Source organism: Myiozetetes cayanensis, unplaced genomic scaffold (assembly GCF_022539395.1).
Source record: "Myiozetetes cayanensis isolate MyiCay16 unplaced genomic scaffold, myiCay2020 scf15, whole genome shotgun sequence".
Taxonomy (NCBI): Eukaryota; Metazoa; Chordata; class Aves; order Passeriformes; family Tyrannidae; genus Myiozetetes; species Myiozetetes cayanensis.
The window spans coordinates 14239998-14266222 of NW_026087159.1; the positions used below are offsets into that span (position 1 = coordinate 14239998).

General features: G+C 54.4%; 1 protein-coding gene across 2 annotated transcripts; it reads left to right on the top strand.

Moving 5' to 3' along the window:
- Window positions 1-1286: 1286 nt before the first annotated feature.
- Window positions 1287-24266, top strand: F8 (coagulation factor VIII). 2 transcript variants are annotated; one of them, XM_050310778.1, is made up of 26 exons: window positions 1287-1641; window positions 5248-5372; window positions 5655-5777; window positions 6234-6446; window positions 7400-7471; window positions 7821-7922; window positions 9356-9577; window positions 9849-10083; window positions 10189-10363; window positions 11324-11417; window positions 11621-11832; window positions 11948-12098; window positions 12247-12456; window positions 13606-16327; window positions 16601-16766; window positions 17581-17787; window positions 18287-18515; window positions 18613-18795; window positions 18978-19094; window positions 20271-20342; window positions 20633-20718; window positions 21183-21338; window positions 22120-22264; window positions 23107-23255; window positions 23559-23735; window positions 23927-24266. In XM_050310778.1, the coding sequence occupies exons 1-26, from the start codon at window positions 1490-1492 to the stop codon at window positions 24080-24082; spliced, it is 6651 nt and encodes a 2216-aa protein (XP_050166735.1). In that variant the 5' UTR covers window positions 1287-1489; the 3' UTR covers window positions 24083-24266. The 2 variants fall into 2 exon arrangements, with proteins under 2 accessions (XP_050166735.1, XP_050166734.1); XM_050310777.1 differs by lacking the exons at window positions 1287-1641; window positions 20271-20342; window positions 20633-20718; ... (3 more) ...; window positions 23559-23735; window positions 23927-24266 and adding an exon at window positions 19724-19890 and having other exon boundaries at window positions 5254-5372.
- Window positions 24267-26225: the final 1959 nt, after the last annotated feature.

A 26225-nucleotide genomic window follows, 5' to 3' on the forward strand; every position in this document is an offset into this window, starting at 1 on the left:
AGTGATGCCAAGCACCCTGGGGCATCCACGGCTGTGACACACCACTTGTTTTGTCCCAAAACGCTGGCTGAAAAAAGCAGGGTGGATTGTTGATGACAAAGAAAAGGATCCCCAGGCTGGGCATGGAGCCAACCACTGTGTGCTCGAACTGGAGGAAATGTGTTTCTTGCTGGCTTTTTGCCTCCTCAAGAGAAGGGTGGATGATGTGGGGGAAGCACTTTCTGCCTCGAGTCCTGGTGCTCTCTCTGCCAGCGCCTGGGTGAGCACAAGGAGCAGGGTCAGCCTCTTGGAAGGTTGGGGTTTAACATGTTCCCAGGCTACATGGGGCAGTGGGACATCAGGGAATGTGTTCCTGCCTCTGCTGGGATTGCCCCTACCTGGGGGGCTCAGCTTCTGTCTCCTGTCCCATGCCCTACCAGTCCCACCTGCCCCATGCTAAGGATTCATGTCAGAGACCCTGAAACTCCCATCCCTCCACCATCTCCACTGGCTCCCTCCATTTCCCAGTCACCAAGACCTTTCACATGGATGCTTCCCACACACTGGAACTGTCACCAACGGGCTCAGCACCCCTGGTGCGCTCCTGCTCACCCACAGCTTGATTTATGGGACATTTCCACGCCTCGCTCTCCCGGTGGATGCTGGGACCCTCCAGGGCGTTCCTCCTCACCTTCCTGCCTGCATGAGCCAAGGGACAACCACGTGCCAGTGTGTGTGCCTGAGCACACGTGTGTGCATCGAGGGGGGAAGGGGATTTCACGGGCTTTTAGAAAGAGATATTGAAAATTTGTGAGTAAAATGAAAGAAATTTGCAAAAACATTTCAGTGCCTCTTCTCTGAGCTGTGCTGCAGGACCCTGGGAGAGGAGGAGAAATGTGAGGTGAAGCTGGTGGGAAGGGGATTCCCAGGGATCACTCCAACCCTCTCCCTCCCACGTGGCTTGAAGTGAGGTTGTGTGGCTCAATCATCCCAGCCTGGGGTGCAGGGATCCCGGGGACGGGGATAACCTCACGTATGTACGTGCGTATGTGCATCCCTGGTAACCCGCTCTCCTTCTCAGTGGTGACAGAGAAGGTGAGACCAGGCAGAGACCACACCTAAATTCTGCTTCCTCTGCAACCCTCCCTTTCCTCATCTTGCTCCCAGACACAGGCCGGGACACGGAGCCAGCTGGGTCCTGCAGCGGAACTTACCGCTGTGCTTGCCCTCCCTTTCCTTTTGTTTTTTCCTCTCCTCCTGTCACTGCCAGAGGAAGAGTGGGAGAGTCCATCACTCACACACACTGCTCTTTGCACTAACCTGCTCAAGCGATTCTTTGAGAAACTCTCCAGTGCTCTGAGTGAGTCTGTGGGTGCTGCCTTTAAAGCATCATCTCCTGTGGATTACAACAGCTGGATGAGAAGATAAAGGCTTTCCTTTCCTCTTTCCTTTCTCATTCCTTCCTTTTCACTTTTCCTCCTGAAGCCAGAGCAGTTCCCAGCCAGGAGGCATGATGCTGGAGGGAGCCCTGTGCAGCCTCCTGCTCCTCTGCCTGGTTCAGGAGGGCACCAGCAAAGTCAGAAGATACTACATTGCTGCAGTGGAAACCGCCTGGGACTACACACACAGCAACCTGCTGTCCGTGCTGCAAGCGCCTGCAGGGTAAAGCTCTTTCTCTTGCAGCTCTAGAACTCTGCTCTGGGTGTTCTCCCACCCTGGCTTGGACTGCCCTGTGAGCTTGGGTCCAGGCAGGTACAGGAGGGAAACCTGGCAAGGTGGGTGCACTGAGCTGCTGGTACAGCTGGGAAGGGGTGGTGTGATGGGGAGTCACAACCTGTGCAACCCCTGAGGGGGGACTGGTGGAACTGAGAGAGAGAGAGAGAGGTAATACCCGCTCTGTGCTGCTGTTCTGCACTGCTTTATAGTAATGCCATTTGCCTGTGACCCTTTAAAGGCTGTGTTAGGAACAAAGAGCTGGTTTTCCAGCCTGTGCTTTCTCTTCTGCTCTGCATCCTGGGAGCTTTGGGGGAATGTGAGGGGAGATGGGGAGCTGTGCCTCCCTGCCTGGGGACTGCAGGGGAAGGTTGGCTGTTCACTCCTCAGAGCAGCAAAGGCTTTTGGCTGTGACTGCCTGTGGTAAAATCTAGCTTTAATTATTTACATCTCTGTGTATATTGCATTGCTGGGGCTGAAATTTTTCCTTAAGGAGCTGACAATAATTTGTGGTGTTTGGGCAAAGAACAGTGTTTGTGCATGGTGAGAGGAGGGAGGAAGGCATGGTGGTTTTGCCCGTAAACTCTGGAGTGGGAAGGAAAAGTGGCAGTTGCATTGCTCAGGCATCAGGATGGTGTTGTCTGGAGACACAGCCGGCTGGGACACACGTGGATGTGAACGGGCTGTTCTGAGCTCAGCATGGGCAGTGGAGCTGGGTGGCTGCATCCCCTGTGGATCAAGCTGTGCCCATTCCCTCTGCCCTGCAAGATCAGCCCATGGCCCCCTCTCAGACCCACACTGGCCACAGCAGTGATGAGCTGCAGTCAGGCACTGGAAACCAGGATCTAGGGATGAGCCAGGTCAGCCTGACCAGCTGCTGTAGTCACTGTATCTGAGTTATGTTGGCTTTCCCCCTTTGGTTCCTTCAGTAGGAAAATTGCATCCAACACCCCCCGTTTTACTAATCCCCCCTACCCTGCTTTCACTGATATTACACCATGATGATGACTCCACTCACAGTGTTAATTCATCCCTGTGGCTTTCCATTTCAGCACTGGCTTTAGTGATGCACTCGAGCACTGCTTCTGACCTGGGAGTGACTCAGAGACCTGACTGGGGTTAAGTAGGGCAGCAGTCTGAGGTCACTTGTCCTTCTCTAAAACAGGGGAAGATAACTTTGGCTTTCTCACAGGGACTTGATGGTGTGCTCCACACCGGAGAGGCAGAGTATTCCTGGGCAGCGTGGGCTCCTGGGGAAGCCATGGTGGGAACCAGGGCTGGATGACAGAGCCTTTTCCCTGGCCCTGTAGGCTCAGCCAAATTCTCCAAAAGGTGGGGAGGGCTCAGAAAACCATCCAGACTGGGGAGCAGGGACATGCAGGACTGAGCCAGGAAAGCATGGCAGAAGCAGAGCTGCTGCTGCAGCTGGGTTGTCTCCCAGCTGTGTGTGGGGTATCTCCTGCTCCACCCATTCTCCCTCATGGTACCACCATCTCATGGAAACTCCCAAAGGTTCATCTCCAGGCAGGACCTCCAAAACCCTTGTATGTAGGCAGTGATTTCTCTGGCGTGCCTGTAGAAAGCTCTGTCAAATTAATGGGCTATGGCACAGCAGCCCAGAGCTGCTTAAACCTTCCCCATGATTTCAGTTTCTCTTCCTCCCAAACACACCCCTATCTGCAGGGTCGCAGCCAGAACCAACACGTCCTGCGACAGCCCCAGGGACCTCAGCTCAGACTCGGAGCTGGTGGACACGTAGCAGCCGATTCCTGAGCGCAGGATGTCCCCCAGCTCCAAGAGATGAGCAGATAGTGTGGCTAACAATGCTGATCCAAGGAGCCAGAAACTTATCTCCCCGCCTCAGCTTCAGCTGCCCTTTGGGAAGGAAGTTCACGGGGACCCCAAGTGCAGAGGACTGGCCAGAAGCAGTTGGATCGGATGTCCCTGTGCTGAACTCTGCCTCCTCACCCCCTGCGGGCTCTGCAGTGCCAGCTGGGACCCAGCACTGAGCCTTGCTGTCACCAAGTCTCCTCCCAGCCGTGTCCCTGCATGCCAGCAAAATCCCCCTGGCTCCAGAGAGTTTCTGCCTTGTTTACTGCAGAATTAGCAGGACCAGACCCTCATATCTCAGGGAGGCATTTTCAAATCTGGGCTTTCTGCGAGAGATGAAGGCAAAGCCTCCCGACAGTGGACAGCTGAGTGCCAGCAATCCTGCAGCCCAGCTATCTCCCAGCATGGGGACACCCTGCAGAGCAAAGCTGTGTCTGAACCCTGCTGCCATGGAGCCAGGAGTGATGATGGCTCACAGGCAGAGTCAGCTGAATGCAGTGGCACTGCTCACTGGGGCGGTGTCTGCTGGGGGCCTCCTGCCATCCGGAATGTGGGGTTGTGGCTGTGGTGGGAAAGGCAGGAGCTGGGTGGGTGTGAGGGTTTTGTGGGCATCCATCCTGCTCTGCCCCTGGGTGTGAAGGGGGGACTCTGCTCTCCCCACAGCACCCTCCAGCCGCAGGTGGCTTCTAGCCAGTGGTGTGGGGGTGAGTGTGTGTGTTGACCTTTCCTAAATTTGAGTCACTCTGTCTCCTTCCTCTTCCGCTTGAGGAAGAGTCGCAGAGGGAAACACCGCTGGAATGAAGGCTTAGTCAGAGCAGGAGAGCAACCCTCCCTGCTTCTTAAGTGGGAAGAAAATACCACCTGGCTTCTGCTCCAAACAAAACAAGGCTGGAAGCAGTCTCCGTGGTTACTGGAAATGGTCTCAGTCCTGAGGCTGATAAGTCAGCCTCTCAAATCCTTGAAGAAATTCACGGCTTTGCTATCCTGATAAATGTGCTGGATTCCTTCTGGAAAATGAATTTGTTAAGCTGCTTGCAAATAGAAAGTGGTCAGCAGAGATGAGTGGGATGTGAAATACATTTAAAGCTCTTTTATCTTCCTGCTGTGAAGCCTCTTTTTCAAGGGCTGGCTGTAAATCCCAGTTTGGGCAGAAAAGAAAGGAATGTGGGGATGTTGCTCAGACACAGAGTGATCTGCCACAACCTGCCATGCAGCCCAACACAGTCTTTCCTGGGGGCAGCTGGGGAGGATGTTACAGTTATATACGATGTGATGTGTCAGCCACACCTGAAGGGCATGGGGTGGGAGGCGGCTGCACGGCAGAGGCCACTGTGGCACTGCTATTGCAGCACTTCCAGTGCTCTGTGTCTCTGCTGGCTGGAAAGCACAAAACTGGACAAGGTTTGAGGCAGGAGACTGGCAGCAGTGCTGCTGCTGTGCCCTCTCCCAGCTGCAGCTGGGTACGGTGCTGTGCCTGCTGCCCTGGTGTCTCCTTCCATCGTGACTAACACCGTGGCATGAATCACTGCCGTGTTGTCATCCCCGAGCCCAGCAAACCCCTTCCAATCACACCTGGGGGTTGTCAGGAAATCCAGAGGACACAACAGGGTGAGAAATCCCTGGCATGACACAGGCAAGCCGGCGGGAAGGGGAGGAAGAGGATGGCTGTTGCCCATCCCTGCATGGGGCTGTGCAGTCAGCCTTGGCTTCTCCTTCCTCCTGCAGCATTTCGGGGAACACAGGCCCACAGGCCCCCCCAGCTGGTGTCCCTGCCCGGTACAGGAAAGCTGTGTTTGTGGAGTACCCTGATGCCTCCTTCATACAGCCCAAGCTCAGGCCAGCATGGATGGGTAAGAAGCAGCGTGGTGAGCCCTCGCTATCCCTGACAGCCACCAAACTCCTCCTGGGTTGGGTGCTGGGAGCCCTTCAGCCAGGAATAGGGAAGCACCAGCGTGGCAGAGCTCCTGGGGATGCAGAGAGCCTTGCTGGAGCCGCAGCAGTTGATGCTGCCGTGCTACACGAGGCACCAGCCGCTAACTGTGCAGGTGGAAAGTCAGGACTCTCTGGGGCTCAGGGCAGGGTGTGAGCCGCCTGACCCCAGCTGCCTGACCTTGTTGTCTTCCTTCCTTCAGGTCTGCTGGGCCCCACCATCCGAGCAGAAGTCTATGACACGGTGGTCATCACGTTTAAAAACCTGGCCTCCCGCCCCTACAACCTCCACGCCGTCGGGGTGTCCTACTGGAAGGCGTCGGAGGGTGAGTTGGGCAATGGCCACGTGCTGCAAGCCTTTGTGTAGCACCTCCTGCTCTGACAGGGGTGTGTCCCTCCCTGACCATCCTGTTCATGTCCCTCTACGAGGACAGATGGTCACAGAGCCTGGGGCAGCAACATGACCGAGCCCAGCCCAGAGATGAGCTGAGCAAACCTGTATCAGTTACAGAGGTAATACATAGGCTAAACCTGGGGCTGGATGTTTAGGGCCAGGAAGATTGTGTGTCCAGCAGCAGGACAGGTGGTGGATCCACAGCCCAGCAAGTGAATCTCTGGCATAGCTCTGCTCACAGCCCTGAGACAAACCACTGCCTGTGGGAGTCAGTCTGGCTCCAGGGTGGAGGGGGGCTGTGCTCTGGCTTGGAGGAAGAGGCATTTCTGTAGCCACAGCATGCTGGGGATGAACCTTCAGTGACATCTGGCCATTTCTTTGGTTTTAGGTGCAGGGTACGAGGATGAGACCAGCCAGACAGAGAAGGAGGGTGACAGGGTGGATCCTGGGAAGACACACACATACATCTGGGAAATCCAGCAAAACCAGGGTCCGACGGATGATGACTCAGCGTGCCTGACCCACTCCTACTCCTCCAACACCAACAGCGTGAGGGACATCAACTCTGGTTTGATTGGAGCCCTGCTCGTGTGCCGACCTGGTAAGGGCAGCACATGTCATGTGTGAGGATGGGGACAGGTCACATGTCATCATGAACTGACAAGCAGAACAAAGATGCCTTCCTGAGGCTGAACACGGCAGTGGAGTCAGTAAGCTGTGCTCTGCAAAGCACTCTGGGCTTCAGTCCTTTCCTCAAAGAGTCCCTTTCCAGTGCAGGAGCCAAGCATATATTGAATTTCACTGCTGGAGAGAAACTGTTTGCTTCTTTGCTTCCCAAGACTTCAGATCACAGACAAAATCTTGAACCTTATCTGTCCATAAGGTGAATTGTTATGGAGGCATAAATTCTTGCCCTTCCCTCAGAGCTTCACCAAGCTGTGATCATTCAGTGTCAACCAGGTTGCTTTGTCAAAACAGGGTTTTGCCAGAAGAATTAGAGGGAAGTTTGGATCAGGCAGGGTTAAGGATCAGGCAGGAGAGGGCGAGGATACCTGGGACACTGCATGCTCCATAGTACCTGTGCCTGCTCTCCTTCCTTTCTCCCCTCAGTAAACATGGAGGTGATGAAAACCTGGCTGTTATTACTTGCTGGGCACAAGAAGTGTGACTGGAGTAAGGTTGGTCATCCCTGGTTGAGACACACCCTGGAGATAGCTGTCCAGACCCCTCAGTAGTCACTGGAAATGAGTGGGCACGAGTCACCTCCTCCCAGGGGACTGTCTGCAGGTTCCACTGACTCACCAGGAGCAGTTTCTCCACTGAGTGAAATCAAAGGGAAGGCAGCACAAACTGACCTTTGGATGCCTTCTGGGGGCAGCTGCCTCTCAACAGCGGGCTTTTGGGGGCAGCAAGGCTGGAAACAGGGCTGTGACAGTTGTGAGACGTGACAAAAGCAAAAACACAGCCTGGCCTTGATTTACCAGTTCTTGGAGGGCACAAAGGGGAGACAGGCACGGTGCTTGCTGACCTGATCCATCCCCTTGCACCTCGCAGGGACCCTGATGAGCGATGGGAATGAGGACGTGCAGAACGAGTTTGTGCTGCTCTTGGCAGTGTTCGATGAAGGTAACGACTGACTGGCTGTGCCAGACCCTGAAATCAGCCTGGGGTGTTTGCTTTGCTGTGGTGTGGGCACAGCTGCTCAGCACCCACACCTCCTCCCAGAGGATCCAGCCCCCCAGTTGATGCAGTACTGCCATTCCCACTCTTCCCTGGGTTCATGGAGCTTGCAGCCCCCCCAGCTCTGCCACCCCACGCCCTGACCTTGTCCCCATCACAAAGGCTAAGGCTGCAGGGGGGTCATTCCCTGTCACGTGCAGTGGTCACCGCCACATCCATGCAGAGCCATTTCTCTTTGAAATTTTCCTTGAAACGTTCTCAAGTGAAAGCTGACTGCATCCTCCTCTTCCTGCAGGGAAAAGCTGGTACTCTGAGCCCCCAGTAGCTCCTCAGCCCCAGCCTCACAACAGGACAGAGCTGCACACCATCAATGGCTACATCAATGGCTCGCTGCCTGGTGAGTCCTGGTGGCCAGGGGACAGGGGTGGAGGGCATGGAAGGTGGAGCCAGGTCTGTAACCTCGAGGCAGCCTGTGAAGGGGTGTGAGGAGTTTCCAGGGGATGGATCTGTTAGGCTGTGTTCACTCCAGAGGGACTGTTACATCTCAGCTCCTTGGTCTGCCTTGCCCCTTCACAGTGGAGCAGGACCTGTGTCCAGCTGTCTGTGCTGCCACACCCCTTTGGAGGTCTCAAGGAGTAGTGCTGGTAGCAAAGAGTTTCATCTTTTGTAGCCCTGTGAACAAGGCTGGAGGTAGCATTGAGGGGAAATTCCAGCTCTCACTAAAACACCTCTGGGGGATTTCAGGACTAGAACCGCAGAATCATTTAGGTTGGAAAAGTCCAATTATGAACCTAACAATGCCAAGTCTGCCACTAAACCATGTCCCTAAATTGCAACATACACAGGTCTTTTAAATACCAGGGCAGCCTGTTCCAGTGTTTGACAACCCTTTCAGTGAAGACATTTTTCCTGATGTCTGACATAAACCTCAGAGCTTAAGAGCTGAGTAGATCTCATTGCCAGCCACTGTGTCTGCCCAGTGGGTTTTCCCTGGAGAAGGTATCCACCTCCACACCCAGCACACCCCTCTCTGGATGCAGGATCCGGCCTGAGAGGTGTCTGATGGAGAGCTGGAAATGGAGACCTGAGGGCCTCAGGATGGAACCTCCACCCAGTTTCCTCTCAGGCCCCTGGGATCTGTTCCAGTCACCTTTGCACTCAGTGCCAAAAACAAGTGCTTAACTCTGTATTTGCCTTTTTTTGTCTTCAGCTTCCAGGAACTTGTTATTCACTTTCCTGCTAGATTACAGAGCCCTTCAGCACACATCAGTTTCTCCCCAGGAAAATATTTTTAAAATGCAGCCAAATTCTTTCCCATTTCCTAAGCACACTGAGCTCTTTGAGTGTCCCCAAGGAAGGAATTTTCTCCAGCTCTCAAATAATCCTGGTGACCTCTCTCTGCCCTTTGTGGTATCTCAGCTACTGCTGGGGATGTGCTGGAGCCTTGTTCCAAATCCAATATTTTAGTGTCAGCTTTGCCAGTGTTGTGATCAGACAAATGATTCTCCTTTCCAGTTCCCAATTTCCCTGTTTCTGGAGTCAAAGAGCACATCTATCTCTTCTGCCACTGCATCCCCTGTGAGCTCCTTGGAGCATACACCTCCCAAAGCCCTTGCCAGAGGGCCCCACTCTGGTCTTACCTCAGGAGGGATGATGAGACTTGTTCCTCTGTTTTGCTCAGACAGTCATGTGTGGAGAGCCTGAAGCCAGCACCTTGCAGGGCATGGGATTCCACTCAGCTGTGTCAGACTCTGAGTCCACGGCACCAAGAGTGGGAACAAGGGATAAACACAGTGCTGACTCCTGGCTGCTTTCCTTGTATCCTGCCAGGTCTCACACTGTGCCTCAAGAAGCAGGTCCACTGGCATGTGATCGGGTTGGGCTCTGGGCCAGAAGTCCACTCCATCTTCTTTGAAGGCCACACATTCCTGGTGAGAGGCCACCGTCTCAGCAGCCTAGAAATCTCCCCTGCCACATATCTCACAGCCCAGACCATGCCAGGAACAGCTGGCTGGTTTCGGATGTTCTGCCAGATACCGTCCCATCAGCAAGGTAACCTTATTCTGCAAGGGCTCGGGGGAAAAGAAGTTCAGGGGATGGCCCAGGCTCAGGGTTCTGCGTGATGTTCCAGCCCCAAGGCCCCTCCTGCTCCACAGTGTTACGTCCAGCTGCAATCTGGTCCATGACCTGATGGCAGGAGCTGACCCATGTGATGGTCCATTTTATGGGACAGTAGTGGAGAGGATCTCTCCCAAGCAGAGCCTGGGGGATGCACGCCTGTAGCACCAGTGTGACCCTTTCTGCCTGGCCTGTCTGAACCCAGCTGGCATGGAAGCCCTTGTGAAGGTGGAGGAGTGTCCTGAGGAACGCCTGCTGAGGATGGGGACGCAGTCAGACGAGCCAGAGGACATGGATTACCCCGGAGAAGAGGAGGAAACTTTTCATGTGATCCAAGTGCGCTCTTTTGCCAAAGACAGGCCTGTGACCTGGACTTACTACATTGCAGCTGAGGAAATGGACTGGGACTATGCCCCTGTGAAGCCGCTGTCTCTGGACAGGTGAGAGTGGGCACCAGTGTCCCTGGAAAGCTGTGTGGGTCCTTGCTCTGTTTCTGACGGTGTCCCACACGTGGCCTTCTGCTCTTTCTCTGCCTTTGCCTGCAGAAACATCTCGAGGCTGTACCTGGAGCCCGGCCCTCAGCGCATCGGCTCGAAGTACAAGAAGGTGGTGTTTGTGGAGTACGAAGACTCAACCTTCAAGAAGCGCAAGGTGTCAAATCAACTGGACAAGGGAATTCTGGGGCCTGTCATTAAGGGAGAGGTTGGAGATCAGTTTAAGGTAAGAGAGAGACTGCTTTCCACCAGCAGGGACTGTAAGGGGAAACTTCAAAGCTTGGTGCTGTTCCTATAACTGGAGCTACTACCTGGTGTGTGGCTAATGTCTGGCAGAAGTCCTTGAGGTGCCTTCTCACATTTGGTAATGTCCAAAGCTCACCAGAAAGGCAGATGCTACTGATAGCTAAAGCTAAATACTCTCAGTAAGATCAGCAAAGACACAAAGAATATTGCCCAGTCCCTTTGATTTGACCTCACTGAAGGCATCTTAGGATTTGTGTGAATTAATCCATGACACAGCATCTTCCTCTGAGGCAAGAGTGTCCTCTCATCCTCCACTCTTCTCCATCTCTTTGTTGTTACCTTACAGTACTGGGGGCTGTCACTTGTGTCTCCCCAGGTGCCTCTACTGATCACTTGACTTGTTTGTTGCTAGGAGGAATGGGATGGTTTCCATGATCTTCACATTTCTGCTCCCTTCCTCGGGTTCCCTGTGCAGCTGTGGGCATGTTGCAAAGCCCTGACAGAGCTGTTTAGAGAAATAAATGAGTGCCTTCATGCAGTGAAGTGGGGAGTCCTTCAAAGCTGTTTACTGATGTGCATATTTAGTGTCCTGGTCCTCTGAGGCCTTTTGGATTGACCTCTTCTGCTCCTATGGCTCTTCTGACTCATGCATAAAGTAACACTAAAGACAGAAACTTTCTCTTTAACAAATCTGATATTTTCATACCCTCCCTGAAATGCACACCTCCCATTACCATGGACAGCATAGACTCACCGTAGAGAAACAGTAGTTTCTTCTATTCTAACTTCATGGTCCCAGTCATCTGTTCCTCCCTGCTGACCCCCTGCAGGCAGCCAGTCCCAGGATTGCCCAGCATTTCCCTCCCTCACTAAGGGCAGCCTCAAGGGCTCCCCACGTTCAGCAAACATTAAACATTCCTGCTGGCTCTGCTCGTTTCAGATCGTGTTCAGGAACCTGGCAAGCCGACCGTACAACATCTACCCTCATGGCCTCACCAGTGTCAGGCCATACTACACCACGAAGCCCTCTCAAGGTAAGGCATGTGCCTCTCCATCCTCCCCCTGTGCCTCCTTTCGACCAGACTGACTTTCCATACAGCCAGTGTGCCACCCTGGAGCGGGCATGGGTGGCTCACTGTGCACCTTGCGTGGTCAGGAAGCCTTTCTGAGCCCTTCTAAAAGGGGGATCACCCCTCGCAGGAGCAGCCCAGACTTACCTGCTCTTGTGTGTTGCCAGTCAAGGATGTGAAGGACATTCCTATCCCCCCTGGCCAGTCGTTCACCTACAGCTGGAGCCTCACCCCTGAGGATGGGCCGACGCAGGCAGATCCTCGCTGCCTCACCCGTTTCTACTACAGCTCCATCGACCCAGTCCGAGACACGGCCTCGGGCCTGATAGGGCCCCTCCTGATCTGCTTCAAGAAGTCCATGGATCAGAGGGGAAATCAGGTGGGTCCTTCCTTTATTGCCTCAGCTTGCACCCAGGCTAAGACCTGATATCTGCACTGGGCCCCGGGGGTGCTCTGATCAGAGCAGGAAAAATTTCTTCCCTCTCCCTTTCCAGATAATGTCAGACAACACGAGGTTGGTGCTGTTCTCAGTCTTTGATGAGAACCACAGCTGGTACCTGGAGGACAACATCAGGAGGTTCTGCTCCGACCCGGCCCATGTGGATACCCAGGACCCGCAGTTTTATGCCTCCAATGTGATGCACAGTGAGTTTTGGGCCAGGGGCTCCCTGCAAAGCCCCAGCAGACCCAGGCTCATCCCTGCCCCAGGGAATGAGCAGGGGACACGCAGCAGCATCGGCAGCCATGGGGGAATGGTGTCCTGATGGAATGTTTCACCCCTGCCTTCTTCCAGCTATTAACGGCTTTGTGTTTGACAACCTCCAACCAAAACTCTGCCTGCATGACGTTGTGTACTGGTACGTCCTGAGTGTTGGGGCACAGACAGATTTCCTCTCCATCTTCTTCTCCGGAAACACCTTCAAGCGCAACATGGTCTTTGAGGATGTGCTCACCCTCTTCCCCTTTTCTGGAGAGACAGTCTTCATGAGTTTGGAAAAGCCAGGTTAGTAGCATGGGCTATTCTCTAAACCATGAGCTGTGCTGTAAATCACCCCAGCAGAGATCACTGAGCACCTCCAGCCAGTTCTCCGGTACCTGATTGCATTTTGGCAGGTCTGAGAGCAAAGGGAACCCTGGAACCTCCTAGAAGAGCAAAGTGAGAGGCAACGATCAAATATTTCAAAGTCTAAGTTAAATACATTAAATTACTGTGCTTTACTTCATTAACAGGGTGTGTTAAGGTCACGCATGATGCCAAGGCTGGCTACAGTAACTTCAGCCTGCTGGACATTTGCAACCTTGTCTCCGAGCTCGGAGCTCAAGAGGAGTGGCAGTGCTGTCCTTGCTGTGGGTTCAGCTGCTGGTTACAGCATTTATCTCCACACCCTTGCAAGGACAGAAATCAGAGCCACGCAGAAGTCCTAGGAAAGATTTGCTTCAGAGTTCAGTTATATTCCCCCTCCTCTCAGCATTTTCCCTGAGCATTTGCAAAAGCAGTGCTGTCAACCGTTTCTCTGCTCCCAGAGGAAACACAGGATTTACCATGTGATTGTAAACACTGATAGGATGGTCATGAGCACTGCTCCCTGAGCCAAGCTGGCAGGGTTTCCAGACACCCCAGGAAGTGTTCTAAAAGCCAGCCAGCCGAGCGTTGCATCTGTCTGAGCTCTGGTTTTTACCTGCTGCTCAGAAGCACAGAAGCAGCTCAGCCAGCAGCAGGTGACAGACAGCCTTCTCCAGTGTCAGAGCCCAGTTATCACACATCTCACCCACTCCAGGTGCCTGCTCGCTGCAGGGAGCAAACACATTGACCAGGGACGTGAGCAAGAGGCAATCTCTCATTTCTCTCTCCTTCAGTGGGAGAGATGTGGTGACTGTGTTGGGAGAGAGGTGTATTTGACAGCACTGCTGTGTCTTTGGAAGTGCATTATGGTGATGGTGCTTGTCAGGACTGGCTCTGAGGTTGCCAGCAACACTGTGAGTCCAGCTGTAAGATACTACAGGGACTATGAAAACATGAAATCACTACCATAAACCAGAGGCTGCCTGAAAAGACAGGTTGCACTAGCAAGGGAGCAGCATGGGGATGGTGCCTCTTCCGATTTCCCACTGCAGTGAGCTGATGGTGTCCTCTTGCCCTCTCTTGAGACAGGTGTGTGGACACTGGGGTGCCTGAACCCCAATTTCAGAGACAGAGGGATGCACGCCAAGTTCACGGTCTCCAAGTGCCAGTATGAGCAATACCCTGAAGAGGAGGATTATGTGTATGCAGATGAGGAGCAGGGTGCCTTTGAATTCCAACCCAGGGGCTTCTCTGAAACAAAGAGGTGGCACAGGCCGTGTGTGAATGAGCAACTGAACAACATCACCTCCTCCAGCAATGAGACAGAGAAGACAAGACTGTGCTTGACAGAATCCAGTCATGGGGCCCTCCTGAGCAGCAGCAGGACTTCTGATCCCTCTTCCAATGGCACATCGACATTTTTAGGAACGATGCCAAATCCACCTGATATTTCCATGTCTTCTTCAGAGACAAACTACGAGCCAGTGTCCTATGAATCCTTCCTGGAAGATGAAGAATCATCAAAAATCACCAGCCAGGGTGAAGGACTTGGAGCTGTCCCACCTGGAGAACCCTTGGTGAGTGTCAGTGGAAGGGTCCATGCCACTGTGAGCTCAGAAGAAGGTCAGCAAGGGCTGCACCAAGCCGTGCCAGCTCCAGAAGATGCTCTGGCAGGAACAAAGGTGACAAAAATCTCAGAGGTGCAGGAGCCAGTAAAAAGGACGATGATCCAGCCAGGTGGTATGACAGAGACCCTGGAGGAAGAGCCTCAAAAGACAACTACTCATGCAACAAGCCTCTGGCAGTCAATTGCTGCAAGCAAATCTCCTCTTCAGGAGAGCAGGAGCTCATTTCACCAGAATGACCTGGAGCACAATCTGAGACTTCAAGACGTGTCTTCACAGGGTGCTGAGCAGAAGTTGCTAAGAGGGCCTGATAAAATATCCTTTAATTTATACAACTCAGAGGAGACAATCAATACAGAGCCAGCTTCAAGTATTGATCATAACTCTTCCCCCACACTGACCAATTCTTCTGCATCTTCAGATGAGACAGAAGATAACAGGACTTTTCATGCTGTATCTCACAGTCACACCGTAGAAAGCAATTACTCATCAAATGATCTGGATGCTAGGCTAGAAAAAAGACCTGACAAAGAGATTTCAAAAGGCTTTTATGAATCTTTTGAAGAGAAAAATGTTTCCTTCTCAGACAAACCTGCACAAGAAGAAATCTTCATGGAGGAGAGTAACTCCTTGCCTGCAGAAAGCGGCACAGAACAAGAAGCCAGTGAAGTTGCCAAAGGCACAAACCTTCTAGATACCACTTTTGCACAGACCAACGACCTTGAGCCTTCCAGCTACATAATGACAGAAGAGAGGGATGAAGTAATCTTGGAGGAAGTGTTTCAGGATAACACAGCTGCTCAGGAATTGTCAGAGCTGGACAGTATTGCCTTTTCTGAATCGAATGTCGTGGTCAATGACACAAGGCCCTTCCCAAACGGTTTCCTAAGGAGCCCTGAGCAGATTGTGGGACATAGAGCTCCAGCCACAAGCGTGAGAGGCCCTGACTGGAGACCTCGAGCAGCCAGGTCACTGGGGGGCAGAGCCCTGGTGCACGGTCTGGGTGTTCCCAACACCAGGCAGCCCAGCAGCTGGAAGCCCCTCTCTGATGTTAAGAGAGCAGGGCAGGATCTGGCCAGCCAGACCCCTGAGACAGCAGTGGATAAGAAAGCCCCAAAAGTGTGTGGACCTCATTCTCCTTTTTGCAGCACTCGCTTCAAAAAGAGGTCCCTGATACCAAGCCACACCTCACCTGAGGTGATGGGGGCCCAGCAAAGCCTGGAAGAAAAATCCAGCGTGGTTGAGAGGAGACTACCCCTGGGTAGGGATGCTCTGCAGGCTGATGGGATGTCCCCTGAGGGGAGGCCAAGCACAGATGGGGGTGTACAGAGCAGCAGTGAGGGGGTCCAGCCCAGTGGACACTCCTTACCCACACAAGGAGCAGCGGGGACCATGGCAGGAAGCAGCCCAGAAAGGCAGGTTGCTGCTGAGGCTGCAGACCTGGCTTCCAACTGGGACCCAGTCTCCCTGGGGGCAGCAGCATACACGGGGGGCTTGCAGAGCCCAGCTTTGGCCCAGCTGCAGCCAGGCAGAGCTGAGGTCTGGGGGGCTCCTGGGAGCGAGCAAGCTCAGGGGAGAAGCAGGATGGAGGAGGAGACAAACTCTGTGGAGCAGCTGGGTCAGGTCAATCCTCAGCCTCAGCAGCTCAAGGCCAATGCCACAGAGGACCACGTGCCTGAGAGAATGTCTGGGCAAAGCACAGAAGAAATGCCCACGAAACCAGCCTTCAGAGAGAACTGCTCGCTGTCTCCAAGTAATGCCCCTCACAACGACACTACCAAAAAAGCAGCCCAAAATGTGCAAGACAGTCCTCATCGATGCCAGGTGCTCGGTGGGGAAGATGTCCTCAGAGAAGCAGGGAAGAGAGGGGCCCAGGGCCTGGGAGAGCCCAGGGAGGATGGGGAAAGCAACAGCATAGCTGTGGAGAGGAACCATAGCTCGGGATATAGGGAGGAACCAGCTCTGAACAACGGCAGCAACTCCAGCCCCTCAGGGTCAAAGGCTGCCAAGCTGGACTATGATGAGTACAGTGACACAGAGCAGACCATGGAGGACTTTGACATCTACGAGGAAGACGAGCACGACCCGCGTTCCTTCCAGGGGGAGGTGCGGCAATACTTCATTGCAGCAGTGGAGGTGATGTGGGAATATGGCAGCCAGAGACCCCAGCACTTCCTAAAAGCAGCGTAAGTGTGACTGTCCCTCGTGTTTTCCTCCTGCACTGCATGGCGTGGCTCAATGCAGGAGCTGGCATGTGCTGGCAGGCAGGATCACAGGTCTGTGTCGGTGCCACCCAGCCAAGCAGCCCAGGGGGAGGATGCTCCCAGCACTTCCCTCCACTCTGGGAGTTTTGGAACTCCAGAGACCTTGAGCTCCCTTGCAGATGGCTCTGAAGCACCCCTGCCCTGCCCTCATTATTGGACAGTATCACCTGACTTACTTACCTGCCTCCCCCACAGGGATCCCCGGAGCAGCAGGAGGAAGAATTCCTGGAGGTACCGCAAGGTGGTTTTCCGGGAGTACCTGGATGATTCCTTCACGCGGCCGGCGCAGCGGGGAGAGCTGGATGAGCACCTGGGCATCCTTGGGCCGTACATCAGGGCAGAAGTTGAAGATGTCATCATGGTGAATTGAAAGTTCCTGTTTCCTACAAAACCATAAATCCCCAGGGCTGTCTGTGCTCAGCCAGAGGGGGTGCTGAGGTGGGCCTGCAGGCTCTGCAGTGCTCAGGGGTTAATCTTCAGGGCCCAGGGGGTGGAGCTGTTGGCATGTGGATGGCACCAGGCTGGGAGGCAGAGCCACCATTCAGAGGGACTTCAGCTGCTGGAGGACCAGCAGGAACCTCAGAGTTCAGGTGCAAAGCCCTGGACCTGGGACAGACCCAGTCTCTGCAACAGCACAGCCTGAGCAGCTCCTGGGCTCCATGGGGAGCCTTTTGGGTGAAGGGGTTGTAGAAAGCAGGGCTCAGTACAGCTTCTTTAGATGCTCCATGTGAGGGCAAACTTGGGCTTCCTGCACCACCAAAGGTCCTTCAGCACCCACTGAAGAAAGAGGTGGAAGGCTCTTCACTGGGCTCAGGACTTGTGTGCCTGGAGGAGTTGCCCAGTTCTCAGGAAAATCTTCATCAGAGTGGATTCAGCGCCTTTGGGCTCCAGAGACAGTGGTGTAGCCGACCTTGCTCCCACTGAGCAGGGAGAGAGCTTCATCCTGCTGGCATGACCAGGATGTGCTTTGCAGTGGGGATCACACTGCACAGCCAAGGCTCGTAGTTCAGCAGGGGCTGGCCACTGTGTGGGGACCAGATGGGGACCTGGGCACCAGGGACTTGGCTGCCTCCTTCCCATCAGCTGGCTGGGCCCACCCCAGGGTCCAGGGTACCCTCAGGGCTGCACCCAACCCCCTCCCACACTGCTTTTGCTTTGCCTTCCCTCTGGTGCAGGTCACGTTCAAGAACCTGGCCTCGCGGCCCTTCTCCTTCCACTCCACACTGACAGCCTACGAGGACACGCAGGGCACGGCGCAGCAGGGCGGGGTGGTGCAGCCCACGGAGGTCCGCAAGTACTCCTGGAAAGTCCTGCCCCAGATGGCACCCACCATGCAGGAGTTCGACTGCAAGGCCTGGGCTTACTTCTCCAACGTGGACCTGGTAGGTGGGAGCCTGCTCCATGGGGCATCCCAGGAAGGAGAGATGGGCAGCACTCCTGGGTCCTGGCTGGGAGGTTGAGACATTTCCTACAGGGCTGTGCTGAAAGCAGCCTGTGTAGGTTCTCAGGTGTCTGATACAGTGGTGAATGTATGCTGGTGCTCTCTTCTCTTCACTGGGTGTTCACACCTTTCCCCAGCTGTACCAGATTATGAAACTTGTAGGCAATTAGCACTCTGCAGCTCCTTAACCCTCTTCCAAATCTGCCTGGATTTGGCCCCTGGTCCAATGTTAGCATAGTAGGGACCACAGGACAGTTAGACAGACAGACACCACATCTCTTTAAAAGCACATTCAAACACTTGCTTCTCAGCCTTTCCTAGCTCAGGGCAGAGTGGGGATGCCCCAGGGAGCCCAGCATGTCCTTCCCACCCTGCTCGTGCCTCAGACTGGGAGCCAGGCCAGTCTCTGAGACAAGCTCCTATTTCCCTCTCCCTGGCAGGAGAAGGACCTGCACTCAGGCCTCATCGGGCCCCTGATCATCTGCCGCCGGGGGGTGCTGAGCTTCATTTTCAGGAGGCAGCTGGCTGTGCAGGAGTTCTCCCTGCTCTTCACCATCTTCGATGAGACCAAAAGCTGGTACTTCCCGGAGAACGTGGAGAGGAACTGCCTCCCTCCCTGCCATACCCAGCAGGACAGCCCTGACTTTAGGAGAAACCATTCCTTCCACGGTGAGGACCCTTGCCCTTGCCCTTTCCATCCCATAATCCACACTGGGATGGAAAAGCCCCGGAGCCTTGAGCCGCTCCTGACCGCTGCCTTTCCCAGCCATCAACGGCTACGTGAGTGACACACTGCCCGGGCTGGTGATGGCTCAGCAGCAGCGGGTCCGGTGGCACCTCCTGAACATGGGCAGCACTGAGGACATCCACTCTGTCCACTTCCACGGGCAGCTGTTCAGCGTCAGGACCAGCCAGGAGTATCGCATGGGAGTCTACAACCTTTATCCTGGTGAGAAAGGCACTGTGCACCCCTCTCCATGCCCTAAGGAAGTGCCAAGCCTGCAGGGGGGGATGCCAAGGAGGGGGACTGGTTCTGGAAGAGCCTGGCTTTGTGTTTGCACAGCACTTGGCACTGTGGCACCCCATTACAGCCAGTAAGTCCCCTCTGCTCTGCTCTCCATTCCTGGCCAGGTGTCTTCGGGACAGTGGAGATGTGGCCCTCACATGCTGGGATCTGGCGGGTAGAGTGCAAAGTGGGAGAGCATCAGCAGGCTGGGATGAGTGCCCTCTTCCTCGTGTATGACTCGAGTGAGTGACCCCACCTTGAGCCCTGATTCCCTGCTGCCAGAGCCAGCATGTACTTGAGCTCCCTCCCCCAGACCTCTCAGCCTTTCTCCTGGGGTGACCCAAGTGGGATCTTCTGGCTTTTCACTCTGAAAGAAAGTCACGACTTCAGTCCTTGCCACCCTGCACAGCCCAGCAGAAAGCACAGAGTCAGGGACACAGCTGAGGTGAAGGCTGGCAGACCAGCCTGCAAATATTTACTCCAAAGCTCTGGTTTTCCAAAACTGAGAATCCCTGTAAAATGCACTTATCCAAGCTGTCAGTCAGGTAGAGTGCCCAGCTGCCTAAACCATGTGTCAGGAGGTAAACTGATAACAAGAAATAGTGAGCAACATTGCCTGACTACAGCTTGGTCTGATAGGAACAGCCCAAAGAGCAACTGCAAAATCCACAGCAAACCTCTGATTCCACCCCAGAACAACATGTTTCTAACTCACTGGAAGTAAGCACTGTGGGAAGTGGTGTGTGAGAGTAGTATTTTATCACACATCAACAGTCTCTCTCCTGTCTCTAAAAGACCATTAAATGTCAGCCAGAAAATGTTGCCATAAGTTAAAAATCTGCTTAAGATTTTGAATTCACCTTTTCCCCAGGAGCATTTGACACAAAGTGGAGATGCCAGGATGTGACAAGTTGCTAATAATAATGATTATTATAAGAGACAAACATCCCTGTGCTCAGCAGACCAGAAGAGGCACAGAGGGAGAGGGGTGTCAGGTAGACTTTCCTTTAGCAATGTGATATTTGTTTTTTAAAGACACTGCCTAGCAACAAAAAGGCCCAGGAGCAAGACTTGGGTGTAAAGAAGAGACACTTGTCTGCACTGCTGGGACATTAGGACATGGGAATGAGAGGTCATGGACTCAGGGGTGGGAGTTTGGCAAGAGGCTGCTGTGACTGATGCTGGGAACTCTCTGCTGCTGACATGGGGGTCGGGAGCAAGAACTTCCAGCACCCCTAAAAGTCGGGGATGCACGTGGAGGCATCTGAAATGCTGTGAGACAAACAAGCCTGCGAGCTCCTGGAGGCTTGAAAACCTCCCTGAGCCTGGAGGCTGCTACCCAGCCTAGGCTTTTCCTTCAAAAGCCTTGTTATCTAATCAACTCTCCCTTGTTTTCCACCCTCCCCTGTTCACTGCAGACTGCCGGGACGCCCTTGGTCTGGCTTCAGGCCGCATTGCAGACTCTCAGATCACAGCGTCGGGGCAGTACGGTGAGTAACCTGCCAGGGAGGCAGGTGAGGTCAGGGCAGCTTCAGCCATCACAGCTCGTGTGCTTGCCTGCCCCAAGTTCTGCTACACTGGGTCTCCTGTAGAGTCCTTCCTCCATCCACGCCCATGTCAGCTCAGGGCATGGAGGCGCCTTCCCCCGTGTCTGGCCCATGGTGTCAATGCTCTGCCGCCCTGTATGTGGCTCCTGAACCCTGAGGTGATCCTCAGACCCAGTCCTGTGGGTGGACTTGTCAGCTGCAAGTGCCCTCATGTCTGTGCTCTCTCCTTGCAGGGCAGTGGGCTCCTCACCTGGCCAGGCTGGGTAACTCTGGCTCCATCAACGCCTGGAGCACCGACCGCAGCAACGCCTCGATCCAGGTGAGAGGGGCCCTGTGTCTGGAGGCATCACTGGGGGCATTACAAGGGCATGCTCGTGGCTGATGTGCAAGACTCCTATGGATGGCCAGTGTTTCCCCAGCTACATCCTACTGTTTCCCCCCCTGAGACCCTAATGGCAGTTAGTCTGGTCATGGTTGCTGCTGGCCTGACCCTATATCTGTCCTCAGTGCAGCACAAGGATCACTTGGTGGCCCAGCTGCAGCACTGGGTTGTGCAAAAATCCCCCAAGGACCAAGTGAGAACAGCTCACCTGTCCAAACATCTCCCCCCTTCCCTCTCCCAGCTGTTGTCTGACTTGTGCCCTTGTGAATGACTGCTTTAATTGGTTTCATAACCACTTCTCAGTTATGTCAGGAGAAAGCAACATCACAGGTTTATGGTGCATTGCCTGAGCATGGCTTGGGTTTGCCATCAGAAGTGAATCCCTGGCTTCTCATTCCCAGGTGGACCTTTTGCGTGTCATGATTATTCACGGCATAAAAACCCAGGGGGCCCGACAAAAGTTCTCCAGCTTCTACGTCTCCCAGTTTGTTGTCTACTACAGCCTTGATGGGCTGAGGTGGAAGACATACAAGGGGAATGCCACCAGCACCCAAATGGTAAGTGAACAGGTCTTGAGGAGGGTGTCCTCCCAGAATGGGGCCTCGGGGTGATGAGGACTAGGGAGCTCTTACACAAGGCAGAGCTGTCCTGAGGTTAGGGCAGGAACAGAGAACAGTCAGTGCCTGCTGACTGGATTGCAGATCAGGGATCTGCAAGGGACTTGCTGTCTCATTTTCAATTGTCTGAGCTACCTCTCTTCATGATCCCAGGTAACTGTGAGATCCACTGCTTAATGTTATATTGCATGTTGCCTAGAGCTAGGCATAAGACTGTGCCTGAATACCTTTTTTGACCTAAAGGCAAATTTGGCTTTCTAAAAGCATTGTGTAGATAATTTGGAGGAACAGTAGACAGTCGAAAAAACCACAATCTAAATATGAATAAGCTGATCATTCCATTGGGAGAACAAGAATAGCCAGAAAAGCCTCCATTGTGTACGGGAGCTGTGGCTAAAACTTTTCCCAGGTTCAAACATTCCAGGACTGGCTTTTTTTCCTTCTTTTTCTCCCCTTTGTTGGGTGAAAATACAAAACCCAGTTCCTTTGTACAGACCCTAAGTTTATCCTCCTCCTCCTCTTCTTTCTCAGTGGTTCACCCTGATTTGACCCACTCACACTTCTCTGGCCTGAATCACAACTCAGGTCATTTCCCTGAGCTGCAAGGGTGGTGATAAGACACAGGAGTGCCAGACAGGATTGTTCTTCTTCCCAGAAACCCCTGTCCTGCCCAGCTCTCTTTCCGCTGGCACAACAATCCTTCTCGCCCCTTTCCCTGCAGATGTTCCTTGCCAATGTGGATGCAGCGGGAGTGAAGGAAAACCGCTTCAACCCCCCGATCGTGGCCCGGTACATCCGCGTCAACCCCACCCACTCCAACATCCGCGCCACGCTGCGCATGGAGCTCATCGGCTGCGACCTCAACAGTGCGTCCCTCCCCCACACACCAGCCACCAAAGCTGGGGGATGATCTCATGGGGTGCTGGGCCCCAGCCCCGTGTGCTCCAGGGCTCCCAGGCAGTTGTGGAGGGGGAAGGAGGAGATTGGAGATGCCCGTTGAGATTGTCAGGGGAACAAAGCTGGAAAAGCTCGTTATGGTCTTAGAGATAGCAATTTCAGAGGGAGAGCATGGGGCCAGCTCTCACCATCACTTTTTCCTGGAGCACCAGAAGCTTCCAGCAGCAGCTAAGCTGATAGCTGGGGAGCTGGTGTCTCAGCCTGGGGGGAGCAGGGAACAAGCAGGGACAGATGCTATTGGCTTTTCCTCTGGTTTTGCCACCTCAAGGCGAGATTGCTCTGGTCAACATTGGTGCTCTGTGATCCTTTCTTTGGCTTTGCACACAGCAGGACTCTGCAGCAGCTAAAAGCAGCAGTGGCTGTGCTGTCACCCCATGCCACCAAACCTGCCAGCCTGCTCTGAAGCCCCTGTGCACAGGCACACCTGATCACACCTGTGCAGAGTGTCTCCCTTCCAGGTATTCTTGTTCTTTCCCTGGAAACAGGTTCTCCTAGTGTCTCCTCATGCAACAAACTCTTCACATTCCTCCTAGATAAAATCTCCAGGGGGAAAAGAAGGTGGGACTAGTGGCCAGAGCCATGCTGCACACAGGGGCCCTGAGCAGTGCAGGGACCATGACACTGCAGCAAGGCACAGGAGAACCTGGAACCAGGGAAGGTGCATGGAGGGCAGCTGGAGCAGTGAGCAGGCAGAAGGCATCCCTGTGATGGGTCTGTTATACCTCTGACCAGCATTGCTGCTCTCTTCCAGGCTGCTCCATGCCCCTAGGAATGGAGAGGAGAGGGATCCCTGACCAGCACATCTCCGCATCCTCCTACAGCTCCAACGCCTTCTCCAGCTGGTTGCCCTCCCTGGCCCGCCTGAACCTGCAGGGGAGGATCAACGCCTGGAGGCCAAAGGTAGACCCTGCAAGGACACACCAGGCAGGCAGCTGGGACCCCAGCAGGCAGGATGGGTGCTTGCAGCCTCTCCTAGTCAGGGCTGAGTGGGAAGTGCGTAGAGAGCAACATGCACCATGCGAGCTGCCCACTCACAAGCAGGAGAGCTGCCACACTGATTTAGCACCCAGCAGCTCCAACCAGATGCCTGGTAGGGCAGGTGAAGCTCAGGGCTACATATGCAGGGCCAGCTCAGCTTCAGCTGCAATGAGTGTGTCTTTCTCATTGCTGCTGAAGGGTTGAAGGCAGTCTGTCCTTCCCCAGAGCAACAGCCCCAGGGAGTGGCTGCAGGTGGACTTCCAAGTAACCAAGAAGGTGACTGCAATCATAACCCAAGGTGCCAAAGCTGTCTTCACCCACATGTTTGTGAAGGAGTTTGCTGTCTCCATCAGCCAGAACGGCAAGCACTGGAGCCCAGTCCTGCAAGACGGCAAGGAGAAGGTAGGCAGAGCTGCTCCTTTGCCATTTCTGGGGCAGCAAGCACAGACCTTGGCAGCAAACATGACCTTTTCTCAAGAGCACTGAGCCAGGCTGTGCTTTTTCCTCCCCTAAAGCATTCCAAGGGGTGTTTGATCATGTCCTCGCTGTTCCAGCAGAGGAAAGCACATCCCCGGTTCCTCTCTCCTCTCCAGGTTTTCAAGGCAAACCAAGACTATGTAAGCACAGTGACGAACACCCTGGAGCCGCCCCTCTTTGCCCGCTACGTGAGGATACACCCCCGGCAGTGGCACAACCACATTGCCCTGCGAATAGAGTTCCTCGGCTGTGACACTCAGCAGGAGTACTGACGGCTGCGGGGCCAGGCGTGGGCAGTGCCCGCCCGGGGACCCCCATCCCAACAGACACTGAGCCCTCCGGGGTCCTGGCTGCCCCCGCTGCTGAGGAAGGGAAGCGCTGCAGAGCTTCGCAGTGGCTGGCTCGTTATCTGCCTTTTCCTGTCTCTCGTCTGCCAGATGCCATGTACTCAGATGTAATGCTAAAGAATTAAACTGTAATTTTCCAGTATCTCCCTGCACTCCCTCCTCTGCTCCAGCCTTGGAGTCTCTGGGGGCTCAGTCAAGACTACCAGCAGCTAGTAATTAATTAGACCTGGAGCTTCTCAGCTTCGTTTTGCACAAGTTCCCCCTACCCTGGGCACAGTCCTGGAGGAGGAGGAAGCAGCAGAGATAAGGACTGGGGGAGGATGGGGGAGGAAGCTCTGCTCCAGGCGCCAGCATCCATTTCACAATCGGTGGGGATCAGTGGCTTGAGGGAGGCAGAGCTTGCTCAACCTGACTCAGCACTGGGCTTTGGCCCTCCACTTCCCTTTGTGTCCTTTCCATGATGCCCCTTGTCTCTGTGGCTGGCTGCCATCGCCCTGCTTTCTGCTGCTGCTGGTGCTCCACTGGCCAGAGTCATCTTCCCACTGCTGGTGGCTTTCCCCCTCCCTGGCATCTGCCCCACACAGTGGCAGAGGTTTTCCACCCAGGAATGACAGTGAGAAGGGGGACACTGGCTCCTGCCTCGTGTCTCTTGTGGGGTGGGGACCTTCCAGAAAAGCGGCCACCCCACAGAGGCACAGAGCACCTGGTGGGCTGTGGAGAAGGTGTGGGGTGGTGCCTGTTGGGCAGCACATTTCTCCTCCACAGCAGTGGCAGTGCTGCCATCACTGCTGGCTCATCAGAGCCCCCACCAACCCACCCCCAGTGCTGTGAGTCCTCCCTCTGTGACAGGGAGCTGGGTGGCCCTGCAAAACCTCTGGCAGCTGGTGTGGGTGGGAAAGAGGGTTATGAGGGGGCTCTGGAGAATGGCAGGGGTCAGCTGGGTGCTGGCTGCATCACGGTGGGATGGGCAGGATAGGTGCTCCAGCCCAGCAGCAGCCAGTGACTGCTGGGAATTTCCAGGGCACCCCATCAGAATCAGATAATCTCTGCTCACACCTGGATGAGATGTGGCCTGCAGCACTCCCAGAAGAGCTCTCCCAGCAGCACAGGGGATGGTCGTGTTGGGGACACCAGGGCTGTGCCATGAAGCAGAGTGGCTGTGTGAGGAATGGCTGCTCTGGCCCACCCAGCTCCTGCCTGCCAGCAGCTGCACCAGGCTGGCTGTGGGGAACACAGATGCTCCCATCCATGGCCCATGCCTGGAAGAAGCACTGCAGACCATCCCAGTGGTGTGATCTGTCTGGGAACCCACACCCAGTGGAGATCAGAAGCTCCTGTCTCAAATAAAGCAACCTGAAAAAGCCTCATGCATCTTCCAGGTTCCACATTGCTGTACATGGAGCCTTTGCTGTGGCCCTGGCAGTGATTACATTAGAACCCAAGCAGGAGATGCAATCACCCTTTGGCTTAATTGCATTCTGACAATAACCAGGCACAGAGGTGAGAAGAGGCTGCCTGGCAAGCGCTGGCTGGCCTGAAGATCGAGGGATTGGAGCCATAAGCTTCTCAAAGGGGAACACCCCTGCCTGAGGCAGAGTAGCCTTCAGCCTGGGAGGACAAAACCTGCCACCTCAGGCCCTTCTCAGGACCACCTTCTTCAGCTCCAAGGCATCTCCATCCCTCCTGAGCGCAGTGGCCAAGGATAGCTGGCTGCTGTCACTGGGCCACCATCCCAGGCACATGGAAGACCCTGATGGCAGAGAGAACAGAACAGAGACATCATCTCAGACCCAAACAGCAGCTGGACTGTAGACAGAGACCCACACACACTTGCTAAAGATCTGGTCCAATCTCCCATCTTCCAAGGCTGTCCATGGCCAGGCTGAGCCTGACCAGCTGAAGCATAAATACCTCTCAGAGTTTACACCAGTGGATGCTCAGGCTCATCCTGCCACCAGAAACCTGCTGCCCTGTTATGGCACATTTGTCCAGTGACAGAGGGTTAGATCAGCAAAAGCTGTGTGCACCAGAGCCCCCCTCTGCACAATTCTCGAAGAGGAAACACGGC